The 18715-nt window shown below is 36.9% G+C and overlaps 3 protein-coding genes and 2 non-coding genes across 6 annotated transcripts; 3 read left to right on the top strand and 2 right to left on the bottom strand.

The window, feature by feature from the left end:
• Nucleotides 1–341: 341 nt before the first annotated feature.
• Nucleotides 342–7255, bottom strand: LOC149020803 (putative inactive purple acid phosphatase 1). Its single transcript, XM_089149010.1, has 13 exons — nt 7059–7255; nt 6447–6632; nt 5958–6049; nt 5708–5774; nt 5420–5542; nt 4563–4655; nt 4231–4360; nt 3787–3868; nt 3173–3305; nt 2720–2925; nt 2503–2628; nt 1527–1836; nt 342–1010 (listed from the first exon to the last, which is right to left on the bottom strand). The coding sequence occupies exons 2-13, from the start codon at nt 6627–6629 to the stop codon at nt 705–707; spliced, it is 1851 nt and encodes a 616-aa protein (XP_089005136.1). The 5' UTR covers nt 6630–6632; nt 7059–7255; the 3' UTR covers nt 342–704.
• Nucleotides 7256–8900: 1645 nt separating this feature from the next.
• Nucleotides 8901–9461, top strand: LOC149020802 (uncharacterized). The gene has a single exon (XM_089147414.1). It carries the CDS (start codon nt 8901–8903, stop codon nt 9459–9461), a length of 561 nt encoding a protein of 186 aa, XP_089003540.1.
• A 355-nt stretch (nt 9462–9816) lies between these two features.
• Nucleotides 9817–9890, top strand: TRNAN-GUU (transfer RNA asparagine (anticodon GUU)). The gene has a single exon. It is a non-coding gene; the product is annotated as a tRNA-Asn (tRNA).
• Nucleotides 9891–10142: 252 nt separating this feature from the next.
• TRNAN-GUU (transfer RNA asparagine (anticodon GUU)) lies at nt 10143–10216 on the top strand. The gene has a single exon. It is a non-coding gene; the product is annotated as a tRNA-Asn (tRNA).
• Nucleotides 10217–10249: 33 nt separating this feature from the next.
• Nucleotides 10250–17391, bottom strand: LOC149020799 (putative inactive purple acid phosphatase 1). 2 transcript variants are annotated; one of them, XM_089149007.1, is made up of 14 exons: nt 17288–17391; nt 16682–17001; nt 16052–16234; nt 15628–15722; nt 15431–15497; nt 15174–15296; nt 14219–14311; nt 13565–13694; nt 12673–12754; nt 12101–12233; nt 11524–11729; nt 11309–11434; nt 10735–11044; nt 10250–10641 (listed from the first exon to the last, which is right to left on the bottom strand). In XM_089149007.1, the coding sequence occupies exons 3-14, from the start codon at nt 16229–16231 to the stop codon at nt 10336–10338; spliced, it is 1851 nt and encodes a 616-aa protein (XP_089005133.1). In that variant the 5' UTR covers nt 16232–16234; nt 16682–17001; nt 17288–17391; the 3' UTR covers nt 10250–10335. The 2 variants fall into 2 exon arrangements, with proteins under 2 accessions (XP_089005133.1, XP_089005135.1); XM_089149009.1 differs by lacking the exon at nt 17288–17391 and adding an exon at nt 17179–17251.
• Between the last annotated feature and the right edge of the window lie 1324 nt (nt 17392–18715).

Below are 18715 nucleotides of genomic sequence, written 5' to 3'. Positions count from 1 at the left end.
TTGTGTATACGCTTCCACTGAAGGCGTGATGTATGATATGTATCTCTTAGTCAAAGATGAGGGCTAGGGGTATTGGATCTTCTATTTGTGAAGATAGAGGTCTGTGTTTTACTCACACTATTCCAATGGACCATATAGATGAGGCCCACCCTTAAATGCGTACAAAATGAATTGGAGGTGAAACTCGAGTGGGCCCCATGTAAATCTCACCTTATTATGTAGTGGAGAAGTGTGAAGAGAACACAAGTCTTTATCGTAATGGTTAAGAGGATCCAAAGTCGTGGGCTTGTTGATCAGTTTGATTGAGACTCTCTGTCACATATTGATCTCCAGTTAGGTTATTTTCATCCCTGTTTTGCAGCCTTTCTCCTCCCTCACCCAATTGACAGTGACACTAAAGGCAAGAGCTATGGATCCTAGGTTGAATAAGTAGAAGTAATCCTGAACAAAGCATGCATTATATGAACACGAAAAATGCCGACCCTTGACCATTGGAATTTCTGTGGTTTCTACTTACAAAAACAAGTTTTATTGCAACTCTGATCTTCGTTTCTCTTCCATAGCCCATTAATATCTGGAAATCAATTTTCACAATAAAGCCAGACCCAGCTGCTCACATATTGAAACAAGAGGCCACCAGCTTTATCAGCCAAGGAAACAGGGCTATCAGTCCATCTTGATTACATCTGAACTTCATTACGGCATCAGGAAGCCAATGTTGTACTTGGGCAACTATCCATTGTACAGGCCAAGATGTCCCGATAATCTTGTGAGATTCTGAAGGAGTCATAGACCTTTCCATCCCTGCTCTTCTTGTATTCAAATAGCAGATTTGAATGGTCAAATGCTGTAAGTTTTATGAATCCAAAGTCATAGTCTCTGAAATAACTCCACTTGGTCTGGAGCGACGTGAATTGTGCAAGGCTAGCACCTCCACCACCAGCAACTACATGGATGGTCCCATTTAAAGAGCCCTTATAGTATGACTTCTCTTCACTTGTACAAATATTCTGTGGAAGAATAAACCCAGTAACTGTAAGCATGCAAGGTCAGGAATCTGAATAAGAATTTCAGTCTTCCAGAGGTAGTACTAATTTTTCATTAACATTGTTTGCAATGTTACAATGATAATGCAAATCAATAATTGATCTTTTGTTGGACTGGGAAAATCCCCGTGTAGTGAAACTGTGGAGAAACTACTCTTAGGTTCAGTGTCAACTGAAATAGAATAATTGAAATCCCATTTCTCAGTTCCAAAATCACTTCACAACACCCCCCCCTCCCACCCACCAAAAAAAAAAGAGTAAGAAAGAAGAGGCAGAGAGGGGTTTGGAGGGGTGCTGTCACAGGACACAGAGGGACCCAAAACCCCTCAGAAGGCCATCCCTCCCATCTTTGGGCAAGTCAGTAAGCAAGCTTTAGGAAATCACAAGAAAATTGAACTTAAAAATGAACAAGTTTGATGCAGTGTGCAAATATAACATTAAAGAGGCTGCGTTTTCTACAGAAAATCATAGGTAACATACCTCATAGATTGGACATGTTCTTTCATAGTTGTGGACGTGACCATAGACTGCCAGGTCAACCTTGTACTTCTGCCAAAGTTTCTGAAGGCTTTCTCTCCCCATGGGTTCCTCAAATGACCCTTCCTCAGCATACCAGTCACCAGAAGAATAACCCAGCACTCGATGTGCTAGGAAGATCAACCATGGCTGCTTTTGCCTGTCAACTGATGCAAGGCACTTCTCAATAAATTGATATTGCTCGGTACCCTCTCTCCAGTCATGCTCAGTGTCAGCAATGCAGAAACGGAACATGCCATAATCTGTCGAGTACCTATACAAAGAAGGTATGTTAACATGTGAAATTGTATTTAGTGAATATAAGCAACAAATAAACATACTGAGATAAAGCTGAGTTTTTGGTGTTGTAAAAGAAACAAATAAAACATAAGTGAGCTGTGCATCTTGGTTGGTTAGGATCATCAATTTGACCAAGTATGGTTCTATGCTGCCTAAAGAGGTAGCTAGAAGTATCATTGTTGTCCACAAGAGGAATGGCTAGTTGCTTTCAATTTAATATCCTTTGTGAGTCAAGGAAAACTCAAGATTTCAAGCTAAAAGCAATGAAAGAATGGCATGCCAGTAGTTGCTAGGGAGTCAGAAAGAGGTTTACTCTTTTCTGAGGCCCAAGGGAACTAGAGAACTGATAAATTCTATTAAGGGATTAGTTTGGATCATCTGTTCGTTCTTATTTCTGTGGTGGCAGTTGTAACTGTCCTTATGTATTGAGCAAATTGTGAGACCAGTACACATCTTAGGTGAGATTTGTTCAATGCTTGGACTACACCTCATAAGGTATGCATGTGCTGTTCATAATAGATATAATGCAATGAGTCTGGAGGATAGGATGTGACGAATGTCTCAAGTTCATATGCCTGCTATGAATACATGCATTTCAAGCCAAATGTAGAAACTCAGTAAGTCTCTTCATTTCCCTTACCAGAACTTGGCTCTGTTCTCTGCAGGAACATAAAACATAGTTTCTGCTAACACACCACATTCTCCTCCAGAATCCATATTCCCATAGAATGATCCTGTTCCAGGCCAGTCACGTTCATGGTTACCACTGCATGGACAAATCACCATGTAAGGCAATATGATAACATGAAGATGAAGTTAATGTCCTGACAAGTTACATAACCCAAAACAAAGCAGACCTCCCAACCATATATGGCACAGTTGATGCAATGGGCTCAATCTGCGATGTAAACTGGTCCCATTGTGAAAGGTATCCATTTGCATAACATAAGTCTCCTATATGGAGAACTATATCAATATTCTTCAGGTCTTGAATAAGCTGGTTAGTAGTGTTAAGGGAACCAGGCTGGAAATCGTTATATTCATTGGAACCATCAGCTTCAGCCTGAAATGAAAGAAACAAAAAATTGATTGGAACTACTAAAGTTATTATTGAAGGCAAAAGGGCAAGAATTATGACATATAATGGGCACTGGAATACAATGAACGCTGTGATTCAACACTGATTTCCTCTTTATGTTAAACATAGGTTGGTTGCTGCAACAAATTTTCTTAAACATATGTCGCCATCGAAACTCAGCCAAAAATGTTTGTCATATGATTTGTCTATGAATGTTCAAGAGAACTCTAACCTTCCCCATATCGCCAAAAATAACAACACGCTGTAAAGAATCTTGACCAGGATATGGCGAAGCCTGAAATTGGTATATCTGACTCCAGACATAGGTACCAGACAACAATTTATGTCCCAATTTGTAAGTGTACCTGCATCATCAAGTTCAAGAATGTTTTTATCAAGCAGATTAAAAAATAGTGAAAATGTTTGGACACATCAAATGACTGATGGTATGCAACTCACATTGATCATAAATTAACAAACAAAGAATAACATAATTGGTCCAGTGCTCCAACCATGGAAATTTTTCAAAGACCTGACTATTTGTCTCTTATTAACAGTCAAGTTTTTTATTGTTGGAAGAATATGAGGTTTGACATCTAGTATTTTTCCGCCTTGTTTACCCCTTCTTCAAGCTATCCCTTGGCTGGTTGTTAGGATGACAACAAGTTCTGAACTCAGCTCTGGCATCTTCAACGGAAGATGAATCTCAGAACATAACTCCAAAAGAAATGTAAGGTGCATTTACCTTTGGCTTCTTCAGCACTCAAAAGAACTACAAAAAGAAGGCAATGAAGGATGCACAGAGATAAGCCAAAAATGAACACACAGAGAGGCACAACATATTACATTGAATTGGGCCACAAATCCTTCAGAAAACTTGTGTGTATGAAACCAGGATCACGCCATCCCACGGTTCTTGCTGGTGCACCTGATACAGACATAACAAGAATTTGTTATCTGCCAACTCCCAAAAGTATTGCAGCCCTTGTGAATAGATTTAACTGATCCTCATGTACTAAGTCACGAAATGTAGGCCACAAAGGCAAAACAGAAGTCTTTTGATCACAGTGCTTCATATGATCCAAAATGTTATGACAATTGATAAAAACAAGCTTCTCAATACAAGAGAACATAGTAACATAGTTGATTTCCAATACAAAAATGCCTCACATGTATATCCATACACAACAACCATTACCTTGTCCCAACAAATGGCATAGGCTACATGGATACAAGAGAGGCAATGACAATAATAGGAAAAAGAGAAGTAAAAAGAATATGTTTACACACCACACATGCTGTTACGGTTGAAAGTCAATGTCCCAGCTGGAGAACGTATCTGATTTCCTCCTAATAGACCCCATTCAACAAAAGGTTCTGCTTCACCGATCCCATATCCACTGGTCCAAGTCACAGTCATCTACGCATCAAAATAAAGTTACATTTCCTCATATCATATGGTCATCAAACTACTAAAAGAGCATTTCTGCAAGAAAATTTGTGGAGAAACTATGTAGCACATGAAAAGCATCCCACACAGTATTTCATGTGAGTACATTGAAAATGATATTGTTGCAACAGGTTCAACAAAATGCATTTACTATAAAAGAAATTTGACTTACTTCATTCCATGTTTTCCCTTGGGCTAAGCGTGGATAAACAGGTGCCTTTGGATTCACAAAAGCTACTACATTTGAGACAGCGACCAGCTTGGGCTGTTTTTTTCAGAAGACATTAACTGCAGTTAGAGTTACCAGAAAGAGTAGGAATATAGATAACCAAATGTTAGAACTACAGCAGATATTTCTGGTCGATATATACTACAGCAATGCTAAAATTGCTAGTTAGCTTGATTTTTCCCTTTTTCCATGACAATTAAAACTCAAGTATTCAAAGACTAGCCAAATGTTATAAAGAACTTAGGGAAGATGCAAGATATTGCCATACATTGTTCCAAAGTCTCAGAGGTCTTAGAAATGAGGAGAAAAAAATTCATTGTTTACTTACATACTATTTTTGTTAAGAAAGAAAAATCAGATAAAATGGTAGGAAGCTTTTATTATGTATGGTCATGTTCCTGCATCAAATAGTGGTAATGCAAATAAAATATTTTTTTTCCTGGGATGAATGCAATTAGAAGTTATTTTAACAAAGGACTAGAATAGGTGAAAATGACTGTTTGGTAAGAAGTGTCAATAGAGTCAAAAGGGCCACAACTAGATAGAAGTCCCACTTTTACAGGGTCCTAGGTGATGTGGATTTGAGACAGTCCTAACCTTCAGCACTTCCTCACTAAGTGGCCACTCTCAGTCAAATAAACTTCAGCACTAATGCACTAAGTGGGCAATCTCATCCAGGGAAAATTTCGATTGAAAACAAAACATGTATGTCACGAATAGCTCTATAAAATTTGATTGAAAAAGCAAGTAATACAATGCTGCATACAGAAGGAGCTATCTTAAGTTGGTTATTAGCATACATTGGAGAGTCCACCAGAAAAGAGTGCGAAAGAGAAGTCCGATCTTTGGTTGATCAGTTGAAGCTTCAATGTTCCATTTCCTGTGTCTTTGTACTTCGGATTGGAGTAATTTGCAAATTGATACTACAAGAGAAGAGAAACACCAAATGTCTACAATGTTCAGTGAAATTCTTCCACTTCAAGGCAAAGTATACCATTATAACATCCTTATATTATTATTCAAATGATAGATTTTTTTTTTCACCATTAAATTAGTTGAAGAAATAGACATGGGAAGGGAGAACAAACCTTAACGGGTGCAGTGCACAGTAGTGGGGGATAGACTCTCGAATTTTCAGCAGGACATGTTGATGCACTGGAAATATGAAAACAGATTCTTTATATTAAATAGAAAACCTTATTCACAAAGAATTAGAATAGGAACATTTAGGAAATAGAATGCACCGAAGCAGTTAATGCTCCATAACACTAGAGTCATTTACAAGCCATTTAAGCCAATATCTTGTGATTTAAGAATAACTACAGTAAAATCCTTAACCTGAAATTGGCGGGAGAAAAAACACCAATCCAGTCATCATTTGATGGGTGAGGGGAGCCATAAACCAGAGTCACCCAATCAATGCTGTTGCCCTAAAACAATGACAAGATTCAGTGTAAGCCCAAAAAATCAGTTGAAGTTTTTTCAAATATTTTGATGCATGAAATATGGTGCATCACCAAATTGAATTCTCAATCTGAAAGTTGAAATTCTCAAATCAGATCCAGGGACTCATTGGAAATAATGAATCCCACAGGATTTTAATGTTGGTTAAATCATATGAATACCTAGTAAGATACAAACCCTGCCAATTATCTTGGTTTAGGGAGAAACATGTTTCTCCATTACTATATGTGTGCCAACACCACCCAGGTCAATCCAACGTCACCATGTCCACATAACCAGCATTAAAATTCTGAATCAGGAACAAAGAGAAATAAGGAAGAAAAGAAAAACGAAGCTAGAAATGCAAAGTAATGGGAAGCTTACCCCTACTCCAAGAAGGGTTGGTGTGACTTTCACATAAGCCGACGAATGAAGTGCGAATTGCACCTTATGAATAGCAATTCTAGAGAGAGGCTGTTCTCCATGTAGCTTCGCCTCTTCAAAGCTCACAAGATTCAACAACGCAATTAGAAACAGAAGCACTCCATAGATCCTAATCATGCCCATTATCTGCAATCAATCAACAGAAAGAAAACCAAGAGAATGAACTCCTAAAACGAAACTCAATAGCCACCTCTTAACTACAAACACCATCAGTAACACATCAAATCGATACAAGCAAGAAAGAGAGAAGTTTTCTACTTATTCTGCAATTATTGATTGAAATAGTTGCCACACAACCTCAAAACCGAACTCAAAAACAGTTCCCATCTTCTGAGAAGCAAAACGACAACTTCAATGCAACAAATGACACTTACCCACAAAATTATAGCATTCTAAGACTACAATCAATTCCTTTGAGCAGGAAAGTGAAACTAAATCCTATTCAGAAATAACCCATGACTTAAATAAAAGACTAAAGAAAAGAACATCTAACGATTTCAATTGTATCGATTTATCATCTGAAACTAATGAATTTCGTACTGTCATACTAACCAGTGAAAAACAACTGGCTTAAAATTGCCAAAGAGAAACACTTCTCAATCAATCTGAACAAAAGAGAGAATCTGAGTTCAAACTTCAAAGCCTCAGAATTTCAAACGTTAACCCAAACTCCATAGTGAAACTTTTGACTTCTTCAGCGGTGCACTGTGGAGAGTAAAGCTCGAGACTTCAAGGGTCGCTTTTGTAATTTTGTGGTCAGAAAGCGTTTAATTTATAAAAAGCAATTCTATGAATTTACATAAAAGGAGATCTCGCTCATCGTGCGAGTTTCTAAGAATAATTCGTGGAAGATTCTGTTATACTCCGTGAAAAATGGGATTTATCATCCCCGCGATTGTTTGTTTCTTCCAAGTTGTTAATGGTTTCCTCATCTGGATTCTCGACCGACGTTGACAAGAGTTTAACGCCGTCTCTTTTTTGATTAACGAGTCACGCGGGCAATTAATGATTCCTAAGCCCTTTGTCTAACCAGCTGGTTCTATGGCCAGTTGTCGCCTATGTGAACTCGCCTCGCGTGTCCTTTGACTAATTTATTAATTTATTATTATTATTATTATTATTATTTAAAACTGAAGTTTGTCCTAGCGTAAGTATACCTCTTATTACGTCTCAAAAAGTCAAAGAGTTAGCGTTAGCGTCAAAGAGATTTGAACTTTTTTATTTTGTAATATGTGGCATTGGTCTTTTGTCAAACTGAGCAATTCTTTAATTAATTTTTATCTGTTAGCCAATAGTATTTCTTACGCACCGTCTAGATTATAACATATAGTATTTTTATAATCATCTCACATTAAACTTTGAGAGATACAAGTACAAAACAAACAAAAATTTGGGTCTTTGAAAGATCTTTCTAATTCCTATATATAAATTCAATTCAAGCTGGCTTAGTCTAATGTCCAACTTATGGCACATCCCATTTTATCCTTCCTAAATCTCATCATAACAAGATTAGGAAGGATGCCATAAATTTCTTATGGGGAGAAAAGGAAAACAAGAAGAAGATTTGCTGGGTGTCATGGGAGAGACTATGTCAGTCTAAGGAGAGAGGAGGTTTGGGGCTTCGGGATCCATATTTGCAGAATCTGGCTCTTCTATGTAAGCTAGCTTGGAGAGTGTGGAGCAATCCTGAGGCAGTCTGGGTCAAATTTCTTAAACAGATATACTTTCCAAATTCAGAATTTCTAACTACCCCTGCAGGCACAAACCCCTCTTGGGCATGGAAAAGTGTTTTAGAAGGAAGGAAAATACTTAAATCCGGCTTAGTATGGGTTGTGGGGAATGGAAATTCTATAAGAGTTTGGGAGGACCAGTGGATCATCTCGAGTTCAGATTTCAAACTGAGAAGCCACAACAGAGATCATAGAGATATTTCTTTGGGTTTCAGATCTAATTGATGCAGGGTCTAGAACCTGGAAGGAGGACTTAATCAAGGAGGTGTTTGATCAAGGGGATGCCGAGGCTATCTTGAAGATGAAGATTTCCTTAACTCCTAGGGAGGACAGAATTGTATGGGGTCCGGCGAGGAATGGAAGCTTTTCTCTGAAATCAGCATACCATCACTTACTCAATATCAGGGAGAAAGAAAAAGTACAACAAGCCTCAACATCGGGAGAATCCAGTAGAACAAATATTGATTCTAGAGTATGGAAAAATATATGGACATGTCATGCGGCTCCAAAAATTAAAAACATGTTATGGAGAGTGTGTGCTAGGGCTTTACCGCGGCGGAGGAGCTTTCCAAAAGAATCGAAAGTTTTGATCCGAGCATGTGCGGATGTGGAGCTTTGGAATCAATCGATCACCTTCTCCGGACCGTGATTTCGCCCGAAGAGTATGGTTTGCATCTCCCTTTCTTTCTCTCCTCCGGTGAATCCTTTGATGCATGATGCGATTTCAAATTGGAAGAGATGCCTCCTCGAGGAGAAATCGGATTTCGGAGAAGCATCATCTCTCATCGCATACATATGCTGGAGAATTTGGAAAGCCCGAAATGACCTGGTGTTTAAGGGATTACAATGGTCTCCTGAGCAGGTGGTGGAGAAAGCAGCAATGGAGGCAGCGGAGTATTCCAGAAGCTTCACCTCTTCTCTTCGGGTTGCAGATCGTCTTCAAGCAGAAGAATCGTCCAGAATGTTGGTAAGATGGGTTTTTCCTCCTTTGGGCTTCGTCAAAATTAATGTGGATGCAGCTCTAAGTGAGGGTGGAAGTGGGCTGGGCCTCGTTTGCAGGGATTCAGATGGAAAACCCATCATAGGGGTTGCGATCCCTGCCTTTTTTGACTCTGTCCTGATGGGCGAGATGCTGGCTATTAGAGAAGGTATTTTGTTGGCTCTAGAGGAAGGCTTTGTTAATGTCCCGGTGGAATCGATTCGGCGGAGGCGATCGAATTTGTGACCAACAGGGAACCGATTCCAGTGGACATTCAAAACTTAGTCTGGGATGTGGTGAATCTTTCCTCTAGAATTCCAAATATTTCTTTTTTTCATGTTAAAAGGGAGTGTAATGTCAAGCTGTAGCAGACTTCCTTGCTGGTAAGGCTGTGTCCGTAGCGTGCCGGACTCTTTGGCCTATGTTAGATCCTGGGTTTCTTGATCTTTGTAATCTGGATGCCTTGCGTGGGTCACGCGTTAATATATAGACCCTTTTCTACCAAAAAAAAAAAAGTCTAATGTCCAACTAGAACTATAATTCTTGCCTGTTTGGTTGTTAATTTTGATATTTATATAGAATTGTGCATTTATATCATCAAGCTGGAATAGCTCAGTTGGTTAGAGCGTGTGGCTGTTAACCACAAGGTCGGAGGTTCAAGCCCTCCTTCTAGCGAGAATTATTTTTTTTTTTTTGGATCTGAAGTTCATCCGGACTAGCTTGCACAAAAAATAAATTTTCTAATACCTGTGCCAAACAAAGGCCCTTTAGAGAGATCTTTCTAGTTCTATATGCGAATACGGCCCAAGTCAGCTCAGTCAAATGGCCCAACACACTGGTCCCTGGCCCACAAAATGTCCAACTAAAACTGTGATTCTGCAAGACGGATTACTACTATTGTTACATACTTCAAGCATACAGTATCAAGCTGGAATAGCTCAGTTGGTTAGAGCGTGTGGCTGTTAACCACAAGGTCGGAGGTTCAAGCCCTCCTTCTAGCGAAGAATTTTAAATAAATGCTGCATAAATTTTTTTAGCATGACCTTTACTCATTTCTAGATAGATAGATAACAGCATCATTACAGAGTAATTTGTTTTATTCACAACTGAAAAAATTACATCAAGAAGCTAGTGTCACACTTGGGCAACTATCAAAAGTACAGGCCAAAATGTCTGGGTAATCACGCGAAATCCTGAATGAATCATAAACCTTTCCATCACTACTCTTCTTGTATTCGAATAACAGGTTCGAATGATCAAATGCTGTAAGTTTTACAAACCCAAAATCATAGTCTTTGTAGTAACTCCAGGTAGTGTTGATGGTGGTGAACTGCGAAAGGTGGGAACCTGCTCCACCAACGACTACATGGATGGTCCCATTCAAAGTGCCCTTGTAGTAATACTTCTCTGTCATTGTACAAACATTCTGTAATAGAAAACAAGTAAAATCAATTGACAACTATTCATGAACACTGTGATGCAGCCAAATAAACTCACAAAGAACGACTAAAGGATGTACCTCATAGATAGGACATGTCCTTTCATAATTGTGGACATGGCCATAGAAAGCCAGGTCGACCTTGTATTTTTGCCAAAGTTTTTGGAGGCTCTCTCTTCCCATTGGTTCCTCAAATGTCCCTTCTTGGGCATAATAGCTATTGGAAGAATAACCGAGTACTCGATGTGCAAGAAAAATAAGCCATGGCTGCTTTTGTCTATCAGCTGATGCCAAGCACTTCTCAATGAACATGTACTGCTCTGTGCCCTCTCTCCAGTCATGTTCTGTGTCTGCTATGCAGAAATGGAACATTCCATAGTCTGTGGAATACCTGTAGATTGAAGGACAAAAAATTCTTATAGGGTCTAACAAGGAAAAGATCAGATCATCTGTTAGTTGATAACAATAACTAAGATGAGTTGGACTACACCAGAGGATCTCCATGGTGTTACTCATTAGACCTGGATCGATGCTTCATCCAAAGGAATGCAAGTGTTTGTTGCTCAAACAGTACTAGTTTTGGGGGAGGTTGGGGGAATGCAACTTTTACAGAAATGCAAAAGAAATAATCTAATGAGTTCCAAAATTTGAATACCAAAACTTAGCCCTGTTTTCTGCTGGAACATAAAACATGGTTTCTGCTAGGACACCACATTCTCCTCCTGAATCCATATTCTCATAGAAGGATCCTGATCCGGGCCAGTCACGCTCATGGTTACCACTGCAAGGACAAATCACCAATACAACTCAGTTTGAACAAGCTGAAGAGTGATAAAATTACAAGTAATGCAAGTGCATACAAAGACAAACCTTCCAGTCATGTAAGGCACAGTTGATGCAATGGGCTCAACCTGTGCAGTAAACTGATCCCACTGTGAGATGTATCCATTTGCATAAACTGTATCTCCTATATGTAAGACTATATCGAAATTGTCCAAGTCTTGAATCAGCTGGTAAGTGGTGTTCAATGAACCAGGTTGGTAATTGTTATATTCATTCGAACCATCAGCCTCAGCCTAAAAGAAGGAAAATATAAAAGAGGTTTCTTCAGTCTCCATTCTTGAAGAAAAACAGCAAATGATTAAATATTATCAGCTTAGGAGTATGATAATCTCACAGAATAAAAGAAGTCATCAGGAAATAAGTGCGTATACATGTTTGTCAATGCATAAATGGGAAAATTCAACCACGGATGCAAGGAACATTACAGTAATCAACAGTGTCTAATTCAAGTCAACTCATACAAGGGTTAACTAAATGAGAAATATAGCATCTAATGGAGCAGTAATTAGTTTAGATGTGCCATAAATATGTAGTGAGGAACGAGTTAAACAAATAAACTGAACTATTTAAGGTAGATGCTAAGGTTGCCAAAGAGAACTCAAACCTTTCCCATATCACCAAAAACAATTACACGCTGTAATGAGTCTTGACCAGGGTAAGGAGACGCCCTGAATTGGTACATCTTACTCCAAACATATGTGCCATTGAATAATTTATGCCCCAGCTTGTATGTATACCTGCACCATCAATGTTTATGAACTTTTAATGCTGAGCTGCATATTATCTTAAAACACATTTTAACTTACACATAAACTGAAATTTATAACTTAAAAACAAATTTGAACTAAAATACCATTGGAAAGGATTAACTTTCTGGTACAATATCTTGTAAATTGATAACTGATATCAGCAATTTAACACTTTACTAAAGAAAATTAAGCATAATACAATTGATAAATAGGGGTTTGACATCTATAATTGGTTCACAAGGACCAATTCAAACCTAAGATAATACAATTAGATGAGGCTTGGAGAACCTACAATAGATTTATTAGATATCATGAAATATGGTTTCTTTAGCATTTGAAAGATATTGGAGAAGAAAATGCTAGAAAAGCAGGCACATGCACAAACATAAACAGAAAAAAATTGCCATTTAAGAACAGAAAGAGTTACATTAAGTTGGGCCACAAATCCTTCAAAAAACTCGTATGTATGAAACCAGGGTCACGCCATCCAACTGTCCTTGCTGGTGCACCTGCCAATGGACATTGAGTAAATTTTGTTATCCTCTAATGAATCTAGAATTTTGAGAAAACATATCCCATTATTTTAGTGACTTTTGATACTTTCCAGTATGTAATAACTCAATGACATAAAAACCTGTTTCAAAGTTAAATGGACACTTTTTCCTTCATTCGTTTCCAATCTACTTGCAGGTTGTCAATATCCGTTTGATACAATCTAAATTTGAGAGGCCTTTTACAAAGAGAAAACCCAGTGTCTACCAAATAAGTAGAAGAATAAGTTTTAAATGTGCTGTGCAACTGTGCAAGCAGAGGTAACTTTCCTAAAAATTGTCATAAAGCTTTGATATCTACTTCAGGGTCATCTCAACTCACTAGACCTGAACCAAACCACCCGTGATCAGCTACAAGAAACCTTTTCCACCATTCTAGATAATTGACCCTCCCTCATCTTGTTTTGTTGGTGTGATCTATGACTGACCTCAGTTTACTAAACTGGTCTTAGCTTCAATTGTCTTGCTTTGCTTTATTTTTATTTTTATTTTTATTTTCCTTGGAAAAAATGTCTTGCTTTTCTTAGACAGAAAGTACAACCTCAATTTTTGTTGGTATAAATTACAACACTATAGCTGGACAGAATAGGGTGTATATATACATAGAGAGAGAGAGAGAGAGGGTTTCTTATATCATTGTTTATATATTCATTTAGCAAATATATCAGGTAAACAAGTTTGTTTACCATCTAGAGCCCAATATTAAGGATTTATTCATGGATGACAAACAACAAGATACAGAAAGAGAGAGAGAGAGAGATGACGGACCACACATGCTTCCACGACTGAAAGTCAATGTCACAGCTGGGGATTGTATTTGAGTTTCTCCTGCGAGACCCCATTCAACAAAAGGCACTGATTCATTAAGCCCATACCCACTTGTCCATGTTACAGTCATCTGAATACCGAGTACACAAGATATCATCAGATTTGTGGCAGATCACTATAGAGAACAAAAAAAGTTATACAGGAGAATTTCCTAGGCACCAAAACAACCTACAAAATCAGTTTCTTTTAAGCTTCTGATAATGAGTAAACAGGGAGCTATCTTATGATTTTTCTTGCCAAAGACAAATTTTCACCACTGAAGAGTACAATATTTTCCCTCTGCCAAATACATATGGTTTTGGAATATTCAAACTGCCTAGCATGATAAATTCATAGTTATCACTAAGAGAAACAAAGCTTCTGAGGGTAAACATGTAATGTGAACATATTCACTAAACTCTAACAAGTAACAACCCATCATAAGCAATGGGGCCTCTCCAGTCAGATGAAAATTTGAAAGTAAAATCACTTGGATGCCACCTTCATTGAGAAACTTACAATGAACCCAAGAAATATCTCAAGCATATAAAACATGTCCATCTCACAACTGTGGACTGGGTATTGCCAAAACCAGTATGAGAACAATTGACTTACTTCATTCCATGCTTTTCCCTGCGCTAAGCGTGGGTAAACAGGTGCCTTTGGATTCACAAAAGTTATAGTATTCGACACAGCAATCAGCTTCGGCTGTTTTTCCAATAGAAATTCACTACAGTTAATATCGTAAAACAACAAAATGTACCCCAAGGTAGAGGAAGTAGAACAAATATTAACTATCAAGATAATATACAAAAACACCAGAGTAACAAAATGACTCAATTTTTGTTGGGGTTGTGGCACCATTAGATTAACAAGATTATCAAGCATGAAGTTTAGTCTGCAATAATTCCCAAAGAAATTTCAGAGATTAGATGACTTTAGAAATTGTGATCTTCCTAGAAAACATGAGTATTAAGAAACCCAAAACATGATCCGAATAGCTCTACAGATAAAAACTTTTCCAAGGTCCAAAATACTGGATACACATAACATATCAGAAAAACAAACTATGACATATATTCTAAAGCCACTCCAGAGAGAAATAAGATTCAATCAAACTATTTAACTAAGAAGAAAAAAATCTCTCATTTTACAAAACAATATAGTGTAACAAAACCTTTTACCTTTCAATAATATACATTAGAAGCATGAGAAATCTCCTCGTGAAGAACTATAGAAAGATGCTTTATCAACTTTTTGAATATCAATGCATTGTTTGCTTGTTTAACTCAATACAATGCTCACGGCTTCAGGAAATTTGGCACTATAGAAACCTTACATCAAAGGAAAAGTTCAGATCTCTCTTTTTATTCCTTTTCCAATGAGAGGTCACGTTAAAATGTTAATAGATTTGGAATGCTATCACCTATATACATTTCATTATATATAATTTGCTACAGTGTTAGATGATGAATCTGATATCCTTAGATAAATCATAAGCCACACAATTTTACCAGCAATTTTGAGCGAATGTAAATAGTTCATAGTTTTTCTGTGATTTAGTTATTACATTGGAGAATCCACCAGAAAATAATCCAAAAGCAAAGTCGCCTCTCTGGTTGATCAGTTGAAGATTCAAAGTACCATTTCCCGTGCTATTGTAGTTCGGACTGGAATAATTTGCAAATTGATACTGCAAATAGAGAAATCATTTAGAAGCTTACTTTTGAATACTCACAAGTTCTTTCAATACGTGGTAAAAGCATTTACAGTGACAGAATAGTGATGCAAGAACAAGAAAAAGGCAAGTCAGGGGCTGTGATAGACCTTGATGGGTGCAGAACATAACAGTGGAGGAAGAACTTCGTAATTACCAGGTGCACAGGTGGAACCACTGAAATTTTTGAACCAGGACAGTAAATTTAGATTTTAAAAAAAAAAATACTAACAGAACTCTGAGCACAATTGTCTCATAGACATCTATGAACAAAGCCAAATTTCTTAGTAACGCTGTTGCCTCTTACTTCAATGTATTTGCTGGAGAAAAAACACCAATCCAGTCATCGTTTGATGCATTTGGAGAAAAGTAAGTTAAGGTCACCCATTCACTAGTTTCACCCTGAAATGTTGGAAAGAACTTGTATTAGTCCAAAAAACCTATCGGCATTTTCAAAGTAGCTTGATCATGGTAATCAATTTAAAATCATGTATCCAATTAAGCTCAGGCCAGTGATTCCACTTATGCTGTGTCTACTTGAGACCAAATTTAAGTCTGACCCGGGCCGCAGAAATTATAAATTCCAGGGAAGGAGAGAAGAAAACTCATTGTTGTTAACTGAATCAAAGAGGGATTGTTTGCCATATCATTGATATCTATTTTTAACTAAAACAATAGAAGGATAAAAAGTAGAAATAGGCAGTTATGAAGACCACAGAATCAAAGATTACCTGCAATCCAAGAAGAGTCGGTGTAGCTTTCAAAGAAATAGATTCATGAAGAGCAGCTGTTGCTGTCTCAATAGAAATTTTTGAGAGAGGCTGTTCCTCAGTATGCCCTAACCCTCCATGGCTAAGAAGACCCAACAGAATTACCAACAAATGCAGCCCATAAATCCTCAACTTTGACATTTTCTACAATCAATAACAGATACAAGGCAGAAAAAGAAAAGCTAATAAGAAAAATATAAGTCTAAAAGGCAACTCAGCAGCAACATTTAAGTGCTAACAGTTCAGTTTCTTAAGTATCAAATCAGTAAAACATACAATATTTTACAATTGCATCAACTAACCAAATCACAAGCTCACTTGTTAAAGCTCAGAAGAAAAGAAGAAGAAAAAGAAAAAAAATTGAAGATCAAATTTTTTTCAACTCAATAATCAGTAAATCTAAGAAAGGATACAACTCTGAATCAACTCTGGCTAACAATCCAATTCCAATATGGCCCAAGATTACTCTTAAGTATTAATCAAAAGATTTGTGAAAATCAAAACAGGAAAAAACTGAACTTGTTCTGACAGAATTTAAACTGCCCTATGTTACTACTGGGTGATTAAACGAATGAAGTTTTGAAAACTAACCTGTGAAAGAAACTCAGTTCAAACTTGAAGAGAATCCAACATCAATGAATTTGGAAATAAGTGACGCACAAACCCCATATGGAAAGAACAGGTTATTCTGTAGAACATTTATATGGGGGAAAATAAATTGACCCCGGGAACTGATGTTTTTCATAATTTTTTTTTCGCAATCCGAATCATTAAAAGGACATTCTTTTCTACTTCCAATCAAAATATAAAACGCAATCAACTATTTGAATGGAGAACTTCGTGCCCAGCACGAAGTTGACTTCAATATTGAATCCAACACCCTACGCCACCTCCATCGAGAAAGCTCTTTACTGCAAAACAACGCATTTGCAGTGATGTTTGTCAAACCCACAAAATGGAATTATTTAAATTGATAACTATACGTGGTATTGTAGCATAAGGAAGAAATCAACATCTTTTGTGTGTTTTCTACCAAAAAAAAACATCTTTTGTGTGTGAAAGGCTGATAGCTACTTAAAGATCCTTACATGAGCTCATCATTCAAACCTCTTCTTTTAACTATTTAAGGGGTAGAACAATAGTTGCGAATCGAAACAGTCACTGGCTCATTGCAATCGAATCATCTACTTGTTATACCTTATTATGCTTTCTTTTCTCTGTGAGTTCTGGACGCCAACACGAAATCGTTATTGGTTGCCACAGGTTTAGAAGACGAAACTATGTGGATTAACCAAATGGCGAACTCTATGAACCATCCATTTCTCTTTCTCTCCCTCTCAAGTCTCTATCATATCATATGCCACCATGAACCAGAGCTCTCACCGTTTTCATTTTCAATATTGTTAGAAGTTTAGTCAAGTGGTGCCTTGCACGGCTAGTACTAGTAGTGCCAAATGTAAAGAGAGGATATTCTGATACTGGGAAAGATTTAAATTTTACGTGTTTAAAACCACAAAGCCAATTTCATTGATTTTGTTTGTGGGAATAAAGATGGGGTGTGAAAAAATGGGTGAAATTTTTTTTTTAAAAGTAAAATTTTTTCATAAAATCTTAGTAGTGTAGTTTGTTTAGTTCATGGGTTGAGAAAGTCACAGACAAACTTTTTTAATTTAAAGACATGGTATGCTAACTCTTATGTCTTTTTAAAACCTTATAAAATAAGTAGAATTTTATAAAAAATAACTGAGAGACATTTAACAATTTTCCACTCCTTTCTTTTCATTTTTTTTTTTCCACCCTTTTTTCCCACCCTACCTTTGCAAACAAATGTAACTTTAATGTTGGATTTTTGAAATTTGCTTCTTTTTTTCCCTTTTTATAGTAGGAAAACTTCATTTTACATGTTGATTTTTTTTTTCTTCTTTTTGTTGGTCGAATCATTTTGCATGTTGATATTTCTCAAAAATATGAAAAACCTTTTGACCTTATTTATCCCGACAAAATATATATTTTAATCTTATATATTGTTAAGTGACAAATTATTTATCAATTTTTTTTCATTGATCACCTAACAACATATAATAATTAATGAATAATTTTGCATGCATGTTTCAGATCTCCTATATTTCATGTTTTAGGACTTACATGGAATAGCATACACAACCAAATAAATGCAAATAAATGCATGCTTCTTGATGAGTTGGAGAGTGACGTGATTGAGATATCTCATATAATTTCACATGTGAAAATTTTTCAAAGAGTCATCTAAGGATATAAATGTTTAGAATATGATCTGTTTTCTAATTTATTTTGGAGAAAGAAAAACATTCATTTCTATGAACTATTTGAATATTTCAAATATATTTCATAAACGAACATTACAATTCTTTTTCTATCACTGTCAAGTGGATGTGCTTTTAGCACAACAGTTAGCAGCCTCTTTGTAAAGACATCGAATCTAAGAAAATCATGGATTCAAACCTCTATCCTTACCTCACCTTTTCCTTCTCCCTCCTCTACCCTAAGGGCAGTCAAGATGTCAATGGCCAAAATCTTAAAATAACAATTCAGTTATAATTTTAGATCAATTATCCGATTCATTTCAAGTCGAAATACAAAAATCCA

The sequence above is a fragment of the Hakea prostrata genome, chromosome 3, assembly GCF_041222555.1.
Source record: "Hakea prostrata isolate BN-2017 chromosome 3, UWA_Hpros_2, whole genome shotgun sequence".
NCBI lineage: Eukaryota > Viridiplantae > Streptophyta > Magnoliopsida > Proteales > Proteaceae > Hakea > Hakea prostrata.
Note: the sequence above shows the minus strand (reverse complement) of the source record. Positions and strands in the feature narration are given on the sequence as shown.